Source organism: Cyphomyrmex costatus, unplaced genomic scaffold, assembly GCF_001594065.2.
Source record: "Cyphomyrmex costatus isolate MS0001 unplaced genomic scaffold, Ccosl1.0 scaffold2, whole genome shotgun sequence".
NCBI classification, from domain to species: domain Eukaryota; kingdom Metazoa; phylum Arthropoda; class Insecta; order Hymenoptera; family Formicidae; genus Cyphomyrmex; species Cyphomyrmex costatus.
Window position 1 is genome coordinate 877,505 of NW_017276038.1, and position 17,376 is coordinate 894,880.

The 17,376-nt window shown below is 35.7% G+C and overlaps 1 protein-coding gene across 2 annotated transcripts in view; it reads left to right on the top strand.

Annotated features, from left to right (window-relative positions):
- The window catches only part of LOC108773184 (uncharacterized), a 33,932-nt gene extending 17,774 nt beyond the window's left edge, over positions 1 to 16,158 (top strand). The window contains exons 2-9 of one of the 2 annotated variants that reach the window (XM_018538911.1): positions 9,672 to 9,908; positions 10,575 to 10,687; positions 12,078 to 12,187; positions 12,317 to 12,395; positions 12,980 to 13,116; positions 13,604 to 13,750; positions 14,990 to 15,212; positions 15,744 to 16,158. In XM_018538911.1, the coding sequence (XP_018394413.1) occupies positions 9,672 to 9,908; positions 10,575 to 10,687; positions 12,078 to 12,187; positions 12,317 to 12,395; positions 12,980 to 13,116; positions 13,604 to 13,750; positions 14,990 to 15,212; positions 15,744 to 15,942 (1,245 nt within the window). In that variant the 3' untranslated portion in view covers positions 15,943 to 16,158. The remainder of the gene's footprint in view (positions 1 to 9,671; positions 9,909 to 10,574; positions 10,688 to 12,077; positions 12,188 to 12,316; positions 12,396 to 12,979; positions 13,117 to 13,603; positions 13,751 to 14,989; positions 15,213 to 15,743) is intronic. The other variant, XM_018538912.1, reaches the window with a different exon arrangement.
- The last annotated feature ends 1,218 nt before the right edge of the window (positions 16,159 to 17,376 follow it).

Here is a 17,376-nt window from a genome sequence, read left to right on the forward strand (position 1 = left end):
CGCGCTTCGCGTTATTATTCCTCGAACAATCAGCTGTAATTTTTATTGTGCTTCATGGTATCTAAACAGACTGTTTACGCTGGTTAAGTTATCTTTAAAAATTTAGATATACAGCACCTCTTTGTTTAAAATGTTAGATTGATATCTGTCTTCTTTTTTATCTTTTATTTATTTAAGTCTTTATATTCTCTCATCTATTGTATAATAATAATAATATACGTTATACAATTATGAACAATTGCGTATACATTATTTGCGTCTACTTAATGTTTGATTTTCAAATTGCGCGCATTGTTTCATCTCTCCTATAATATGTTTCGCGTGTAGGCAGGCGCGACCCTTGGCCCGACACATAATTTACATTACACTCGAAAAACAAATATCGCGTGGAAGAGTGAGATTTATGCGCGCCTACGAAATTGCAGCGCGCGTAGGGCTGAGAAATTATTTTCTTTCTCGGTCGTTACGTTTCGGTTAATACGTTCCCTCTTAGATTATCAAGTCGGGCAAACATACGGCCGTAAATGACGCGCGCCGGGAATGCGAGGACAAAGGAGCCGAGGAGCAGCATCGCGAAGTAGGATTTCCTACTCTCCGCGGATGCGCGCCGTCATCCTACGAACTCGCGAGAGATCCTCGATAAGCGGAGATAACGCGCGAAACGATATCGTTTGGCCATCCCGCTTTTCGAGCTAGTTGCGCGATCAACTCACGCGGTTTAATCTTACCCAGTTTATTAATTGAACGGCCTTTATATTAAAGGTCCAGACGCCTTTATATATCATAACTGAGAAACAGGCTTCTAAAGTTCTCTCTTGAGAGAAGAATGTTATAGCATTTTATGCCGTAAGGATAATTTATAGTTTTTGAAGTGGACAGATTAATTTACTTAATTGACTCTCTCATTAAAATTTAATTATTAATAGAATAATTTAGTATATTTTATACATGGATAAATATAGACATTAAATATAAATTTGATGAATTTCATTTAAATTAAAATTTAATGGTTTGCTCGTAAGTTATATATTTATTACATAGATACATGGAAAGAATTATTTTGATGAAATATTTGAAAATTTAATTAGAGAGATCTGAAAATAATTTTGTTAAATCGTCAAAATAATTAAATAGGAATTTTAAGTTAAACAAATGCTGCAAAAATTTTGACATTTCAACGATTAACTTGAGCGTCCTGCGTAATTACTTTGAAGTTCAATAAAAGTCTAACAAAATTATTTTTAAATCTATATCCAGTTAAATTGTTCGATATTTCAGTGAAATTATCCTTTCTGTGAATGTATAATTTTTTAATATAAGTTAATAACTTTATCTTTTAAAATGACCAGTTGTACATAAATTTCATAAACTGCGCAAATATGCGATGTTAAAAATTGCAGCAAATAAAAACTTCTTTTAACCTGAGAACTAAAGAAAAATCAACTTTAGGTGGATAACTCTCTTTTTAAAACGTAATGCAGTAAGACGAAGATACTGCAAATATTTTCAGTGTACGAGAATTCTTGAAATGTTCGCAACTCAGAACGGTTTATAAGAGGAATTCTTTTCATATAAAAGCCGTCCATTTTCCTCGCGATTCCCTGGTGATGCCATAGCTATCTCTTCGTGACGTAAAGTGGAAAATTATTTTCTCCGCTACGAACGCGAGCTTTTCAACGTTCTCTTTCGCCTACTTTTTCTGCGGCGGATAAATTTAAAGATGGATTTAATGCGACATGGTAAATATTCCGCTTTCACTTGCACGCTTTCGGGTTTCGAGAGATTGCCCTCGCAAAAGTGGGAGGAGATGAAACGCGAGCCCATCAGATACTGCAGAAATTTAATAATTAATTGACGCACGTTGCATGATCTGATAATGCGCGGCGCATGCTTATTAATTACTCCTTCGGACTATATTTCGTACGATTAATTTCTAACACCATGCGTATCGAGCTTCGTAATTAAACTTCTTTTAATTATTCTATTCGAAAGGATAATATATCCTCCTCTTATATATGTTAATTTACTACTCGTAAATTTTCAGATGACTGACGATAAACAACGTATAATTATTTTTTTGTAAAATAATTATAAATCGTTATTTTATGTATATCGAAATGACTTACAATATAAAATGCTATAAATAAATTTGGGGTACTTTGTTTTTTATATAATTTATAAAATATATGAAGAGAGAGAGAGAGAGAGAGAGAGAGAGAGAGAATTGTAATTAAAAAAGAAATTACAATTTCATACACAGATAACTCGAGAATCATCAATGCTTCAACATTGTTACAACATGCCTTCTCTGGCGCGGGCAATGCCGGTTTTCGCGGTCGAGAGAAAGCGGGCAACCGCGGGGGACACTCTGCGCATTCGTGCAAACGTAACAAACGTAATTATCTCATTATTGCATAAAGAGGTATTTTTCGAAGGACGCGGCGAACCGTAAAACTCGGGAACGCGAAGTTGGCGATGCGATGCGATACGATGCGATGCGATGGCGATGGCGAGATGGCGATGGTCGTAAATTGCATACACTGTGAACGATGCACTTCTGGCAAAAATGCCGCAGGGTTCGGTTACAGCGGCCATGCGCTAAAAAAGGACGAGACGAGTGGTTAGACGAAGGAACCCGAACGAGCCAGGGTCAATAACATACGTTTTGACTTCGGCTTCCTTTTTCTTCGCGAGATAATTCGAGGGCGGGCACGCAGCCTCCGGGCGAAGAATGCTCTTTCGTGCCGACGACGCGTTGCATATATCGTACCTCTCGCATCCGACGAGATACAATGACATTCAACTGCGTATACCGTGACACGAGTAATTGCCCTCTCAATTATTGAAGAGCGTACCTGTGTGCAGTACGCGCAAAATGAATAACACGATCGTTACTATAGCGCAATTATTTACGATCGGTGCTCCGAGTTGCGCCGTGAAAAGATATGAATGACATTAAAGCACTATATACCTACGTATACCAAGCAGATAAATCACCACGTTTTATCTCGCACTGGTAGCGGTTTATTTGAAATAATGACTCACGTAGAGCTTTCCGCAAATCATGAAATTATATTTATGTAAGTAATTTATAGATATGTGGATAGGCTACCTTGTAAGAAGAGCGTAATTATAACTTTCATAAAATGATAAACCAATGTCCGTTTATTAAACCAATATTGTTGAGGAGAAAAAACAAATTGACACGATAATTTTGCTTTCGAAATAATTTAAGAACACTTCATACAAATTACGTTCAGTATTAAATGCTTGATTATACTATTAATATCTGTAATTTCGTTAAAAATACTTATATGATATTATTGTAATTTGAAGCTCTTATTATCTACACATTATATATTATAATATTTCCTCTTTTTTAAAAAAAAAGGATGTGCCACGTTGCAAAAATTTAAGAACGTTTCACACAACACACACAGATTGTTCTATTATTATGTTTATATTTGTGCAAAATTTAAGTGAATTCTTTTATTAGTTCAAAAATTGTTTAATATTTTGTTTGTTTTTTTTTATTCTTATGTGAAATCCTATATAAAATTTGTAGCTTATTTATAAATTTAACGAGGTCATAACGTTATGAATTAAATCAAATTTTTGATAAATTTTTTAATAAAACTTTATAATAATAAATATTTGTGCGAGAGTTCATTTGCATCCATTTATAGATTTAAAAGTTATTTATCTAAAACTTCAACAGAAAGCAAAATATGGTTTTTTTTAAGTCAAATTATTTGTTTTGTTTGTATAGTCGGTTTCAGGGCTTATTAGCTGATACTGACTTTTTTATTATCTTTTGGCTGAAAGTTTTAATTGATATATTGCACAATCAAAACATTTTTAATCAATTTCAAATCTAAAAAGTTTTTATAAATTCATGCCATCTTTATAGACATCAATTATTATGTCCATCATAGACATAGAATGGAATTCTTCTATACTGTCTGTGATGTCTATAGCTGATATGTCTTAATTAAGGAAAAAACGATTCTCGAATGTAATTACACCCTTTTGCTTGTCTTCTAACAAATGAGCATCGAACAGCTTTCAGCAGGAACGAAGGACTCGTGTAAACAATAATTATTAATAGCCGCTGCAGGAATCTTGCTGAATCAGGAAAGACAATTGTGTAACGTGGATACCCATACTATTTCCCGCGTTTTGCGAGAGTGACGCGGCTGTATTGTTCTTCGAGGACGTGACTTCCTCGTGCCTTTGTAGCTTCGCTCGCACCGCATCTCACACGTGCTGAGCCTCACACGCGATACCATTCGATGCAACTTTCGTTTACTATTCTCGTTATGTCGCGGATAAAACAATCGCAGGTTCCCGCTCCACCTCGGCCCCCCCCTCCCTCCACCCGATAAGCTCGATCGGTTCAATGCTAAACGTGACTAGTGATAACTATCAGCATTTTCAATAGGCTGTCCTACATCTCATCCTTGTCCTTCGTTGAGTTAGTTGCGAGGCGAATCCTTGAATCTATTATCCAGTCCTCGGTCCGGATGAGTGGCTAAGAGATGAACGACCTTTAGAACGTAGATATCCACGGATCTGGACATTTTCTTCAATTCATTGTGAAAAATTATTAAAAATTAACAAATGTTTTTCACAACCTTACATAATTTTGAGAGTTATACATAACCTTATTCCTCAGATTTTGACTTTTAAAATAAGAAAAAAGATCGTTTAATTCTCCGCCAGCAGCAATTCTAACTCTTCCGTTTCTTTATTGCTTCAGATTATATAAAAATTTTAAAAAGTTCTGATCTTGTCAAAGTTCTACTTGTCAAATTTTTAAACGGGTTTTTTAATTTTTATTTTTTGTAGAAGTGTCGGATTATATATATTTTACTTAATTTTTACAGATTTAAAGTTATGCGAAAATTCGTAATCAGAATATCGACGTAATTTTTCAAGATTCCAGTTACTGGTGGGTTAATTACGTTAACTTTAAAAAGATATTTATTTTAAAGTACACTGGACCTGCGAATACCAGTTAAAGAAATTTTAAAGCGAATACTGATATCAATTAGCAACTTAAATCTAATTTAAGTGAGTTACTATAAATCAATTGGAGATTAAAAAGATATAAATGAGCCGCTCAAACGTGCTACTGGATGATTTCAAAAAGTACAAAGGCCAACGTTCCGTGTTACAGAGTGATTTATCGCATTCGATTACCCAACATTTCTAATGGTAATTAACCGCGCTCATTAAGAGATAACGTACTTTATTGAAGTTATCTTTATTAGCAACGATAATCATCGCGAGGGGAAATGTATCGTGGAATGTGAAAAAATATATGAACGAACGTTTGCAAAGGCCATATTGATTACAATTATATTTTATATACTGAATATTATATGCATACATTACTACATGGACGTCAAGAATATAAAATTTATACCAATATACGAAATTAAAACTGCAGGATAAGGTATTTGTTTAGAGATTTACAATTTGTTATACTTTATAATTTATTTCAAGCCGATTACGTATTAACGGGATTATCAGGACCTTCTATACGCTCTCCGACACGCAGCATCCATTTGTTTCATCTTTCGCACTTATTTTCTAGCTGATTGCTTCTTGTAGTTGTTATCTTATTGTTGTTACTACGGTTACTACTAATAGAGTCAAGCATGGTAATTGGAACCTCAGGGTTAATAGAATAATGAAACGGTTCTTCACTGATAGAATCGGTTCGATTTAATTTTAAACTTTTGTTAAATCTTTTCTTTCTAAAATTTATTATCTTCATGATTTTTACAAAAATACTGAAATGTCGTATAAATAGAAAATGCAGAATATTTTGACCTTACAGATAAATACACCGGTTGAAGTACGAACGCTCTCTCTCTCGCTTGTTATATCTTTCTCCTTGTCCCTTACATCCTGTTGCGTATCTGCCCTTATTTATCGGAAGACACGTCGCCGACAGCCGAAAGTCTCCGATTGCCAATCCGACGGGGAGAGAAACGATCCTGTTTCTGCGGTTCGCGAGAGTACTGGGTGTGTGCGCTCGGAATGCGCTGAAACATTGCGGCCACGAGAGCGGCGGGATTAAATCTTGATGCATTGCCGTTATCCACGCGTGAATTTTTGCACGCGCGCATTAGAGCCGCACGGCGAAAAAGTTATCAATTTATTGCACGCGCGGCGTCGATACGCGATAGCGCTCGCGCCACAACCCTCCCGGCGAATTATTAATTGCCGGCCCGATCGCAATTGTTGTACCAAACAAGTTCCCGCGTCCTCGTGGTTGTTTGCGTTGTATAACCACGCTTATCGCGATCGGCCACGATGTCGTTGGGTGTATCTTAAAAGCGTTGCTGCTTTTGCTCGCGCAACGCTCGCAATAATTCATTAATAAAATTTACATTTTTATATAAAGCTTTCTCTCTCCCGCGAGTCTCTCTCGAGACAGTCGTACGACTTGAACGGAGTGACGAATTATAACAAGAGATTGGGAGCCACTGACATTCGCATTCCTCGCGATATTTACACGTGCCGTCGATTTTTGTCGGACCAGTTTCGAGCGGAATCTGGCGAGCACATTTATCCGATTGACTCGCTGCGGCAACCACTGCGGTCTCTCCTATTGTACGCGTTGCGATTACGTGATGTCATTCTGTATATGTTATTTTAAGCTGATCCATTCATACCTCGCGTTTTTATGAAAGAGACCGCCGGAGTGTGTGGATAGCGGTTGAAAGACAGAAGGTTACCGCGTATCCAGGATAAGCTGTTTGGCCGCTAGACAATAATTGGCGCACACATGATATTTATAATACGGAATACTACAGATGGGGAGGATAAGAGTCTAGTTTAACAGGCGGAACTGATGTTTCCGACCACGGCGCGCCGTTGCATCGACTATAACTTTATGTAACCGTGCATAATGCACGTTATTGCATTAAATTATTTATTCGCGATCGAGCGAATATTCATCGTGCATGATATGGATATTGCAGGAAGTTTGAGCATGCATTCCTGCATTTTGCCGATTAAATGTCGTATACAATAGCAAGTCGCGAAGTACGCGAATACATTGTAAGTTTAACCATTATCGTATTTCAAGCTACCGTTGCTTTCGGAGCTTTAGCGTATTAGTATTAATATGAATATCAAATTCAGATTTTATTTCGAGTGCTGACATTGCGCTTGAGTTAAATAACATCTGAGAAATTGTACAAGATATTCATGTGTCATACAAAAGTTCGTGTTGAAGTATTTCTTTTTATGTTTATAATAATATATATTTTTCTGTTCTTATTAAATAAAAATCTAGTTTTCTTGCACAAGATTTAATATCGTTTAAAATACTTTTTTAAACAAATGTGTGATTTGCACATTTATATGATTTGTATGACTTAATCAAATGTTGATAGTAATTGTTATTTATTCAGTGTCGTATTAATGTATTGAAACTTAGAGATAACATGCACCGTGTAATAGGAAGATGAATATTTTGCACAATAATCTGGTGTATCGGTCATACATCCGTTATAATCGTATTGACCTTTTATGTTCACTCAAGCAGCGCACGATATTAATACGTTCGAGAGTTAAAAGATAGATACTTCTTTACGTAAACGCTACGCATTTCGGGATATCCGATGTACATAACAACCGTACAATTTCCGTTCAGACGAACAAGCGATTCGAGTAACAATGAATGCTATTAAATTATACGTGCATAATGTCATACGTTGTGGACCGCCATAGGATATGGGCTCGCAAGGTCTTGCCCAACGGCGACCACGATTCTCTCCGTTCGCTATCGTATACCTGTCATCGCACACGTAGACAAAGCATCCGCCACTAATCGAGGACCGCTAAGCCGCCTTTCTTCTTCGGCGAGCAGTTCACCCGCGAACGAAAGACTAACGATTGTTGCGAGAGCCTCTTCCTCGAATAACGTCGGAGCATTTAGGACTCGTCGTGTCCTTGCCGAACGCTTACATGCGGATCTTTGTCTTCGCTCTCGGGCCTCGGGCAATGTTGCTAGAGATGGTAGAAATGTTGCCAGTTGTCGTGCACTTAATGCATAAGAGGTAAATTAATGTTGATTTTCAAAAATGATCAGAGAGTTTTTCGACATTTTTGATATTTGACAATTTGTCTCGAACACTTTTTTAACATAAGATTTTAACTTTTAGTAACTACAATAAGAGAACTCTTCGCCCGCTTTAACTAACAAGTTGCACTTTGAAGATACAATTTAGCATATCGTTTTAGTAAAATTTACATTTGAATAATGTTAAAAGTTCAACACGAAATTTTAACAATTATTTGGCGTATCTCATTTTCAACATAAATAAATATAAAATATGTTTTATATTGTACAAGAATTTCTTTTTATTTTTATACAATCTAGAATAATACAAAAATCTGTACTAAATCTCAATATCCAGCTGATAAAAGGTCCAAAATTCCGCATGGCTGACTGAGGATTAATAATTTGATAATAATAAAATTTTATTACACGTGCATTTTCATCTTAAACGTTCAATTTAAATTAAAAACTTCAAATTTAACTTTTCAACATTGAACACTTCTATAAATATCGATTCCTTGTGTGTTGCAAAAAACTAATTTTTTTTGTTAACTTAGCACATCCAGTTTGACACGTGTAATATAACTTTTAATTACAAATACAAAAATTGATCATGAAATTAATGCAGTGTCGTCACTTCCATTACGCTGTAACAGTCGTATTTACATCCGCTCGACGATGTATATCAATTCGAGATTAATATTAAGATTGTGTCACGGATACACGTCTCATCACGCGTTCCTGACGGTACGAACGCGCGTTATCCGCGTTACAAAACGGACCAGCCGCATGAAAGTTGAAATTGAAAGTTAGCGTGGGCCGATAGCTACCGCCCAGACCGGTCCAAGTTTACTCGTACATTAAGTCGGCGATCCGGCCCGAGGAAATATCATTGGCCTGCGTTCGTCGAGTGCTCCTTAGCGGGATAGTAACGGGGGTGGAGATCGCTTCGAGTCTTACACAGCCTGATATCATACGAAAACAACCTGGCGAACAGTGTTACAAAGAATGCAGATACACGCCTCGTTTTATGGCCGATATAGCGATATTCTATAGTAAAAGGGAATTTGTGTATTTTTGCGGTTTTCGCGAAAAAAAAAAAAAGACCCGATTAAACGCTTCGTTGCAAATGGTATTTCGCGACAGCAAAAATGACAGGCGAGTTCCGACAGGTTTTACCTCCGTATCGGAGAATGTATAGTACGGCTACTGAAAATTCTTGGTATTATATTGTACATATTTTTACGTTCGAGTTGACACATTAAGACCTGGTTAGCTGTTAATCCGAGATCGTTTTCTCTCAATCGATATTACAATTACATCTGTAATGGTAGCTGCAATCGCCAGCCGGAGTTAGTTAGTCGACTGCTGTTGGCGCGCAGTACTGATCCTGATTTAAATATTTACGGAGGCGGAGGAGCGATCTTGACGACGATGTTCCTCGGGCGCGAATCGTTAACGCGGAGTACAACCGCGAGGAAATTCTACGGTCGTGTCGAGGAGCGCACTTGTTCTAGAATGCGATAATTGCCTCCGCTCGTTCGGAGCCACCGAACGCCGGGTCTAAATCCCGTTCTCATTCTGATTGCAGATCGCCGGACAATTATTGGACACGGAGTTTCAGCCGACGGTGACGGCGACGTGCAAGGGCGGCTATATGACGATTCGTGTCAATCTCAATCAGAGTTTCGTAGGCGCGGTCCATGCGCGAGACCATCGGACTCCGCAATGCATGGTATCGGGCAACGGCACTACACACGCTACTCTGGGCATCAATCTTTTTGCGTCGCAGGACAGTCCCGAGTACTGCGGAGTCCTGGTGAACAACGTGAGTCTGCTATAATTATGGAAATCGTATGCCAAGGGCAACGGAATCATGGAACTAGTGCTGCTTTATTTCTATAATTCGCAAATTGTTAATCTGATTGACAATAGTGTGTATAATACAAGCCTTAAGTATTAATTTCGAGAAATCAACTCTTTACGCGAGAGTACGAGTAGCTTGCCGCGTGTAAAAACGAATATTCCGCCGTAACAAGGTGTATTTACGTTTTATACGTTTCACGTAGAGGTACGGAGAAATTAGTACTCGCGTCTATTTATATGAGGAGTTTCCAGAAAATTAATTGTTTTGAGAAGGTTGCGGGTATGCTGATTTACATACTCGGCCACTGAAGACGCCTCGAGAATAACGTGAGAATCCATCATATATGGAGATTATGATTTGCATTTGAATCCTTCTCTTTCCGCCTAGGTATTTGTTCTGCAAGTGTAACGCTCTGTGGTCTATGACTTAAAGCCTTTCCACACGTAAAATTGTCACGTGTACACATAATTGAATTTACAAAACGTTCTCATAGATTTACTAATACTTATAGAAGTCCGAGTAAATACTTTAAATAATAATGAATAATTTTTGACGAACAAGCGGATTGCTGAATTGTATTATAATGTTTTATCATTTTACATTCAAATATGGCAATATATATTACAGCACACGGAAGAACGTTCCATTCCTATCGCTGTTAGGATACACAAAACGCTGGAACTAGCGGATGACAAGTTTTATGTCATTACGTGCGGAAAGGCGGGTTTCAAAAATGCCAAGTAAGTTAAAGATTAATTATATATTATAATAAGATAATATACTACATAAGATATAAATAATATTTGATAGCGAAATCTATTAACAGAGAATAAGGTAGACTACATGTTTCTTGAAACTATTTTACGTAAAATATTATCTTAAAAATAAATAAAAATAAAAAATTGTATTATTTGTACTCATAAAAAAATATTCATATAATCGAGAAATTTATCTTCCAAGATCAGGAACACACGACGCTCCAGAACGTACTTATTGTATAAAGTTGTTAATTAATCTTTTCTCTGTTGTTTATCTTTTACAAATAAGATTTTCTCGATAAAACCTTTTCCTGTACGAATACGCACACTTTTTGCAATTCACTGAAAGTAAACGTCATTAAGTTGTCAGAACAAGCTGTGCTGATGTTGCGGGTTTATTTTATTTATGGACTCTCCGTAAGCTATCGTAAAATAATCGTGTACACTGAGTTTTTCAAACGTACGTGAAATAGAAATATCTCGCATCAGTGGCTGCTTGACACGCGTGAATAGCGCTATCTAAACGGGAAATACTATTTGCGAGGCTTTTAATCGGTCATTAGTGGCTCCGTGTTTTCTAATCAATCGTTGATGTTCGCTACCACTCAGCTATATATTTCCTTCTTCGCGGTATATTGATTGCACGTACAGATACTTCAACTTAGAGTGGTCAATTTAGTATGTCGGTATTTTACACAATATCGAATACTACAGTTTATAATGCATATTTTTGAGAACATTTTGCAATGTCCTTGCAATACGAATATAATGAATAATAAATAAAATTAAATTTGATATTCAGTACAATTTCGGTATTTAGACAACATTTTAACGGGTAATTTTACCCATTTAAAATGTTGTCATTTAATTATACGCGTGGTATGGGAAAAAGTTGCCCGAGAGATAATAAAATTTAATTGGGCACTCCAGGAATTAGTTAAACAGAGCGATGAATCAGTAATTAAAATGCTTACGACGCTACGGTTTACCGCAAGTTTTTCTTGTATTCTGCAGTGAAAAAATGCGGCTGACGATTGGTATGCGACCATTGTCAAGTGAGATATCCCACAAATGACAAGTAGCTTCTTTGTCGGATTGGCGTTACGTACCTTCTGAATAAATTTTCCTGATCCAAGGCACTTTGGAAGTCGATACGCACGACCCTCTCTTTCATTGATTTTCTTATCACATTCGTATCGCCCTATCGCCAGATGTACAATATTGACTTGTTGACATAATTTTTTTGTTATCACTTATCCATTCGCTTTGATCGCTACCTCTTAAGCTTATGTCACATTTTTAATAGTAAAATACGCTACGAAATATGTAGGAAAAAAGAAACCCGTGCTTACAAACAACGCTTTTTGCGTAGAAATGAAACTTCGCTGGTTTCCCTGCGCCTTTTGGATGAAGGTGTGAGAGTACAGGAAGCTATATACGGTCACAACTATACTCTACGTGCCGAGATTTCACGCCCAGACGGTTCGTATCTTATATCCAATTCCGTCATTTGCTTTTACGTCCAGATGATACGGACAAATCCGTTAGCCGCGGTTTCATCGTGAGATCTTGCTGTTTAAAGCACTGTTTCGTTGAACATTCAATTTGCAGGAACGTACGGGATTCGAGTCAAGAACTGCTTCGCTTTCAACAAGCTCAATTCCAGCGTGCAGCTTATAGACGACAAAGGGTAAGCCTGTGATTATTACTTTGATACACTCTGTCTAATAAAAGCGTAACTGGGAAAACTTCTGTTTGGAAATTGTTACATCCAATTACCTTTGAACAAGCAGATAAAAGAGCTTTTCCCTATGATGCAAAGAAATGAACAGATTAATCATCGGGTACTTATTTTTAGGGTATTATTTAAAGACGCTATTTAAGAAATTGAAATATTTTATGTGATATAATATTTAGTTTGTGTTATTATAATTTAAAATCATAATTTATTTATAATTATTGTGTTTTCGAGTTGATGTAACAATAAAAAGAACAGTTTTCTTTAAAAGTTCTCTATTAAATAGTATTTTCATTGAAACTTCCATTGTGCTAAAATCTTCATAATGCCTGACGAGAACTCAAGTCACTGTTCTTTATAAGAGTTAAAAGAAGTTTAAATTAATCTTAATTTTATTTTCATTAGTCAGATTTAACTGAAATTCACATAATGAATCAATAAAAGGAAGATGCGCAATTTACTACTATAGTATGCTTTATAGCGTAGCTTTGACAATGGAAATGATCGACTAATTGTGATTTGTTTTGATTACAAAGCTGTCCCGTGAAAGTGCGAATGACGAAATTCATATATGACCGAAGTACCGGTATAGCGGATGCCACATTGTTTTCCATGTTCCGGTTTGCCGATAGTTCAGAGGTGCATTTCCAATGCGACATCGCTGTGTGCAGAGGTAAAACTCATCCGGTGAACGATTTCCCATTAGCATCTAGTTACGAATGTGGGTTATAAAATGGCATTCAACTTTTACGATTCGTTGTTGTGATATTACAGCAGATAGCGATTCTCTCGTTCATTTTATGAGGAATTACTTTTTATGCCTCAAATCGTAAAAGTTATGACCCTTTTAAAATAAAACATTTAGCATCACATACTGATTTAGTTTCAGTGTCATACTGGATATAAAATTGCACGCAGAGTGTTTTAAAAGTATAATATAGTCTTTTTATGTCTGTGTGCTGTTCTCATTTTTTTTTACTTTTCATAAATTATTAACATTTACGAACTAATGTAACAAGTTACCAATGTATAATTATTATCGTGTATATAAGAACTTGATCGCTGACACCATTTTCTCGATGTATACTTATCGAATGTACAAGAAATTGATCGGAACATTTTTTGTTGCGATGTAACGCAATTAAAATTTACGTGCCTAGGAAGCTGCGGTACTCCCATGTGCGAAGGAGACAAAGAAGAGCTGATAAAGGGTGGCACCGCCACTAACGGACAAAGTGTTAGTAGTGAAGAAGGAGTGCTACTTGCTGGAACGAGCGTTTTTGTTCTCCAACCAGGCGAAAAACGAGGTAAGCCATCTGCGCTATCGGTGAATTAACTGTTATTGTTACTGTTATACATATTATTATATATATATCATTATTTTTAACATATTCTTATCTATTATCTTCTACCTTCATAAAGAATAATGACGAGTCAATTTTTAATTAATAAAATTCTTGGTCTGACGTTTTCTTTTTGGTTCGTATTGGGTTTAATTTTTTTGGTTTCTTTTTAAAATTTCCTTACTGACAAAAAATGTGTAAAAGTACATAGTACACAAACTACAAAAGTACATTCTACAACATATTGCAGTCAACGAAGAAATACTTGATAACTCGTAATTATTTGGAAAGTACAACGTGAAAGTGGATTTTTAATTACTTTTTTTTTTAGAGCAGTTGCGTTTTTCCGAGGAAGTTAGTTTGATTTATGTAAACAGATATAGTGATTTGATAAAGAGATCGATGAAAATAATTAGAAACGCTACCGCTGAACTTTCTTGTAGAGAGCATCCGCTTTTCTCTGCAATTGGTTTTGATAAGCCGTCGTGACATGTAAAGTATGTAGCTACGTCAGAAATGCGTGCGATCTTCTTCTTTCGTTGTCCTTTTATTGCTCCTCTTGCATATATATTCCATTTATGTCCTCTTCCTGCGCGTTATAAAATGGTTGCCCGTCATCTCTCTTCGTCATCCTGACCTGCATTTGAATCACTTCGACACGCAACTTGCTCAGAAGCTGTCATCAAATTATAATGTATACTTAAACTGGCATAAGTGATCTTATTTCGTTTATCTCACTTTGTATCTTTTGCGTTAGTTCATCCTACAATCCTGTGCTATAATTTTTACCGTTCATCAATGATGTCCTCGTGAACTCATATTGATAAAATAATTAATTATGTAATAGAAACTATAAATGAATATTTTCTTATCTTACTAAATCCCGTATAAAATGCATTTTTTAATGAGAGAAATAAAAGCTTGTTAATTGTTGTTTTAAAATTGTTAAAACAGATTAGAGTTAAAAACATTATCATAAGTGGAATTTATTATTCAAAAATTGTTACATCATACGTATATTTATGCGTGTCTTTTGTACAGAATTTTTATTTGTTTTTTTATTGAATTACTATTTAAACACAGATGGAATTTCTGTACTAATATTGTAACTGATGATATTTCCATTACGCACTTACAAACTTACAAATACATGAATGCCTATCGCGATACGAAAATTACATAGTGGTTTCTTTATATGTGCAGTTGTACAAACATTGCACGATGACGGCAGCGTGCACCCGCTGTGGCTTCTGTGGCTGGCGGTGGCACTCGGGATATTATTCCTCATCATGCTCATTATCAACATATTCCTATGTTCGGCGATGACCTGTAGCTGCACCCGGACCGACATTATCGAGAAGGAGCCGTCAATCATTGAGGATTACGATCCATACCGCAGCTGGCACGGTTCTCAATACGGGTCGAGGTTTGACTTAATTACCTCTCTAAAGCGAATCGCGTGACTCGCCGACAAAGTATCTTTATTAATTGCGTCAATAATATATGATTACGCACTGTATAACCATGCGGCATGATAATCACTTAAGTGCCTCGAATCGATTATTTATTGATAACCTAATGAAATCGCTGTCAGATTAAATACGAATTTATATATATACACATATATATATATATACACGTATATGTGCGTGCATGCAAGCGTGCGTGTGTGCGTATCAATTTGGATTTAATCTAACGGTGATTTCATTAGCTTCTCAATAATTGATTTGAGCCACTTAAATGACTATACTCTTTTATAATTGATCATAAAAAATTAATTTAAGGATGTGTGATCAAAGAATCTTAAGTCTAAATTGCTCTCTAACGAAATTGATCGTAACCTTTCTAACAATAAGTGAAGTCGTATTTAAGCGCGCAGAGTCACGGCAATTAATGTCTTACATTACACATCATGACGCATGCGATGGCGTGTCTGAACGATCGTTCTTGTGTTTAGATACTCGTTAAACGGAAAGCAAGGATACGCCTCCGGGGGATCCACCATGAACTCCACAAGGTCGATATCGACGAATAGCGATCATTATGCGATAGTGCATTCTCGACCAGGAAGTAGATATTCCGGTCCTGGACAGAAGCATCATCATCATCACAGAGGACCGCCGTCCAACATTGGTTCACACTACTCCGGGAAGTGATGTTCCCGTTAGCTTCATTTATCAAAAACTAGAACTCCATTGTCTTCATTAACGTTACTCTAATTAAACACAAATTTTATGTATATGCATCGCTATGGCATTATTCCAACCGCACGAATGACAGGCATTCGGTTCAACCGTAAAACTGCGACCGGTGCAACCTTAGAAGAATTTAAAATATTATATAAGAAATATAAAGTTAAAGTTAAAATATTGAACACAAAATCTTGAACAATACGTTAAGACTTTTTTTTGTTATAAAGGATATTTGAACAATTGACTTTTGTTGTTTCATGGCTGAAAGTCAACTTGCTACATTTGTCGTACTTAAGATGATAAAAAAACTGTTGCTTTAACATTAAAATATAATAAATTAATAATAATAGTTGAGAAAGTGTTAAAATAGGTCAAATTTAATATCATATAATAATTCCTAATTTATCTTTTTTGAAAAATTTTGCGGCGATGAAATTTGTATAATGCCAAGTATTACACGTGTTTCACCGTTTTTCTCACATAGATCTTTTTTTATACTTTTGCACTTGTTAATATCAACGACAATGAACACCTTAGATACGGGAAACGCGGATTAAGTATATTAATGAAATAAAATTTATTGCGGACAAGCACGACGTAAAACGATACGTATTTACACATTGGTATTTTTATATTTAGCTTTATCATTCGTGGAATGATTCTCGTGCTTTAGACTGCGTATGTATCATAATATAATAGTCATAAGCATAGGCACTAGAAATTACAAAACTGCGTATTGATTTTAAATAAGATATATTAGATAAATGCTTTTTGTACATAAATTCATTAATCTAAAAAAATATATGTGTCTTTTATTTTGATTGGCAAATATCTTCGGTAATTTGAATTATAAATGCGAAACGTATATAAATTATAATTGATAAGTTTTTTTCTAAATAGAATATCGTTGCTTCGTACTTATTATAGTTTACGATAGTAGTTACGAATTTCTGCAACCTGTATTTATATCCATGCATAATATTATGCTCATTTAATGTTTATGAAATATTCAAAGTAATTTTCTTTATTAGTATTCGCGATGTACTAGCTAGTCACATTTGAGTTTATAAATTTTTTTTCCACGTAGTCGACGATCATAGTTTATGGTCTTTGCATAAAATTATATGAATTCAGCGGTAATGTGACAATAATAAACGTTGCTTCAGTAATATGCGCCGAATGAGAGCATTGTGTTATTAGAGCTAATAACGATAATAATTCCGATTACAAATTGCATTTCATTTTTGCGTTCTTATTTTGTCAGAACCATTTTTTTTCTACTTTCATATCCAACTATCCTGTTATAACCTTCTAACTCTTACCTTCTTATTTTAAGTGATAGGACTATGACTATACGTAAGAGAGTCATCACGTTTTTTTTTTGCAAAATAAGTATTC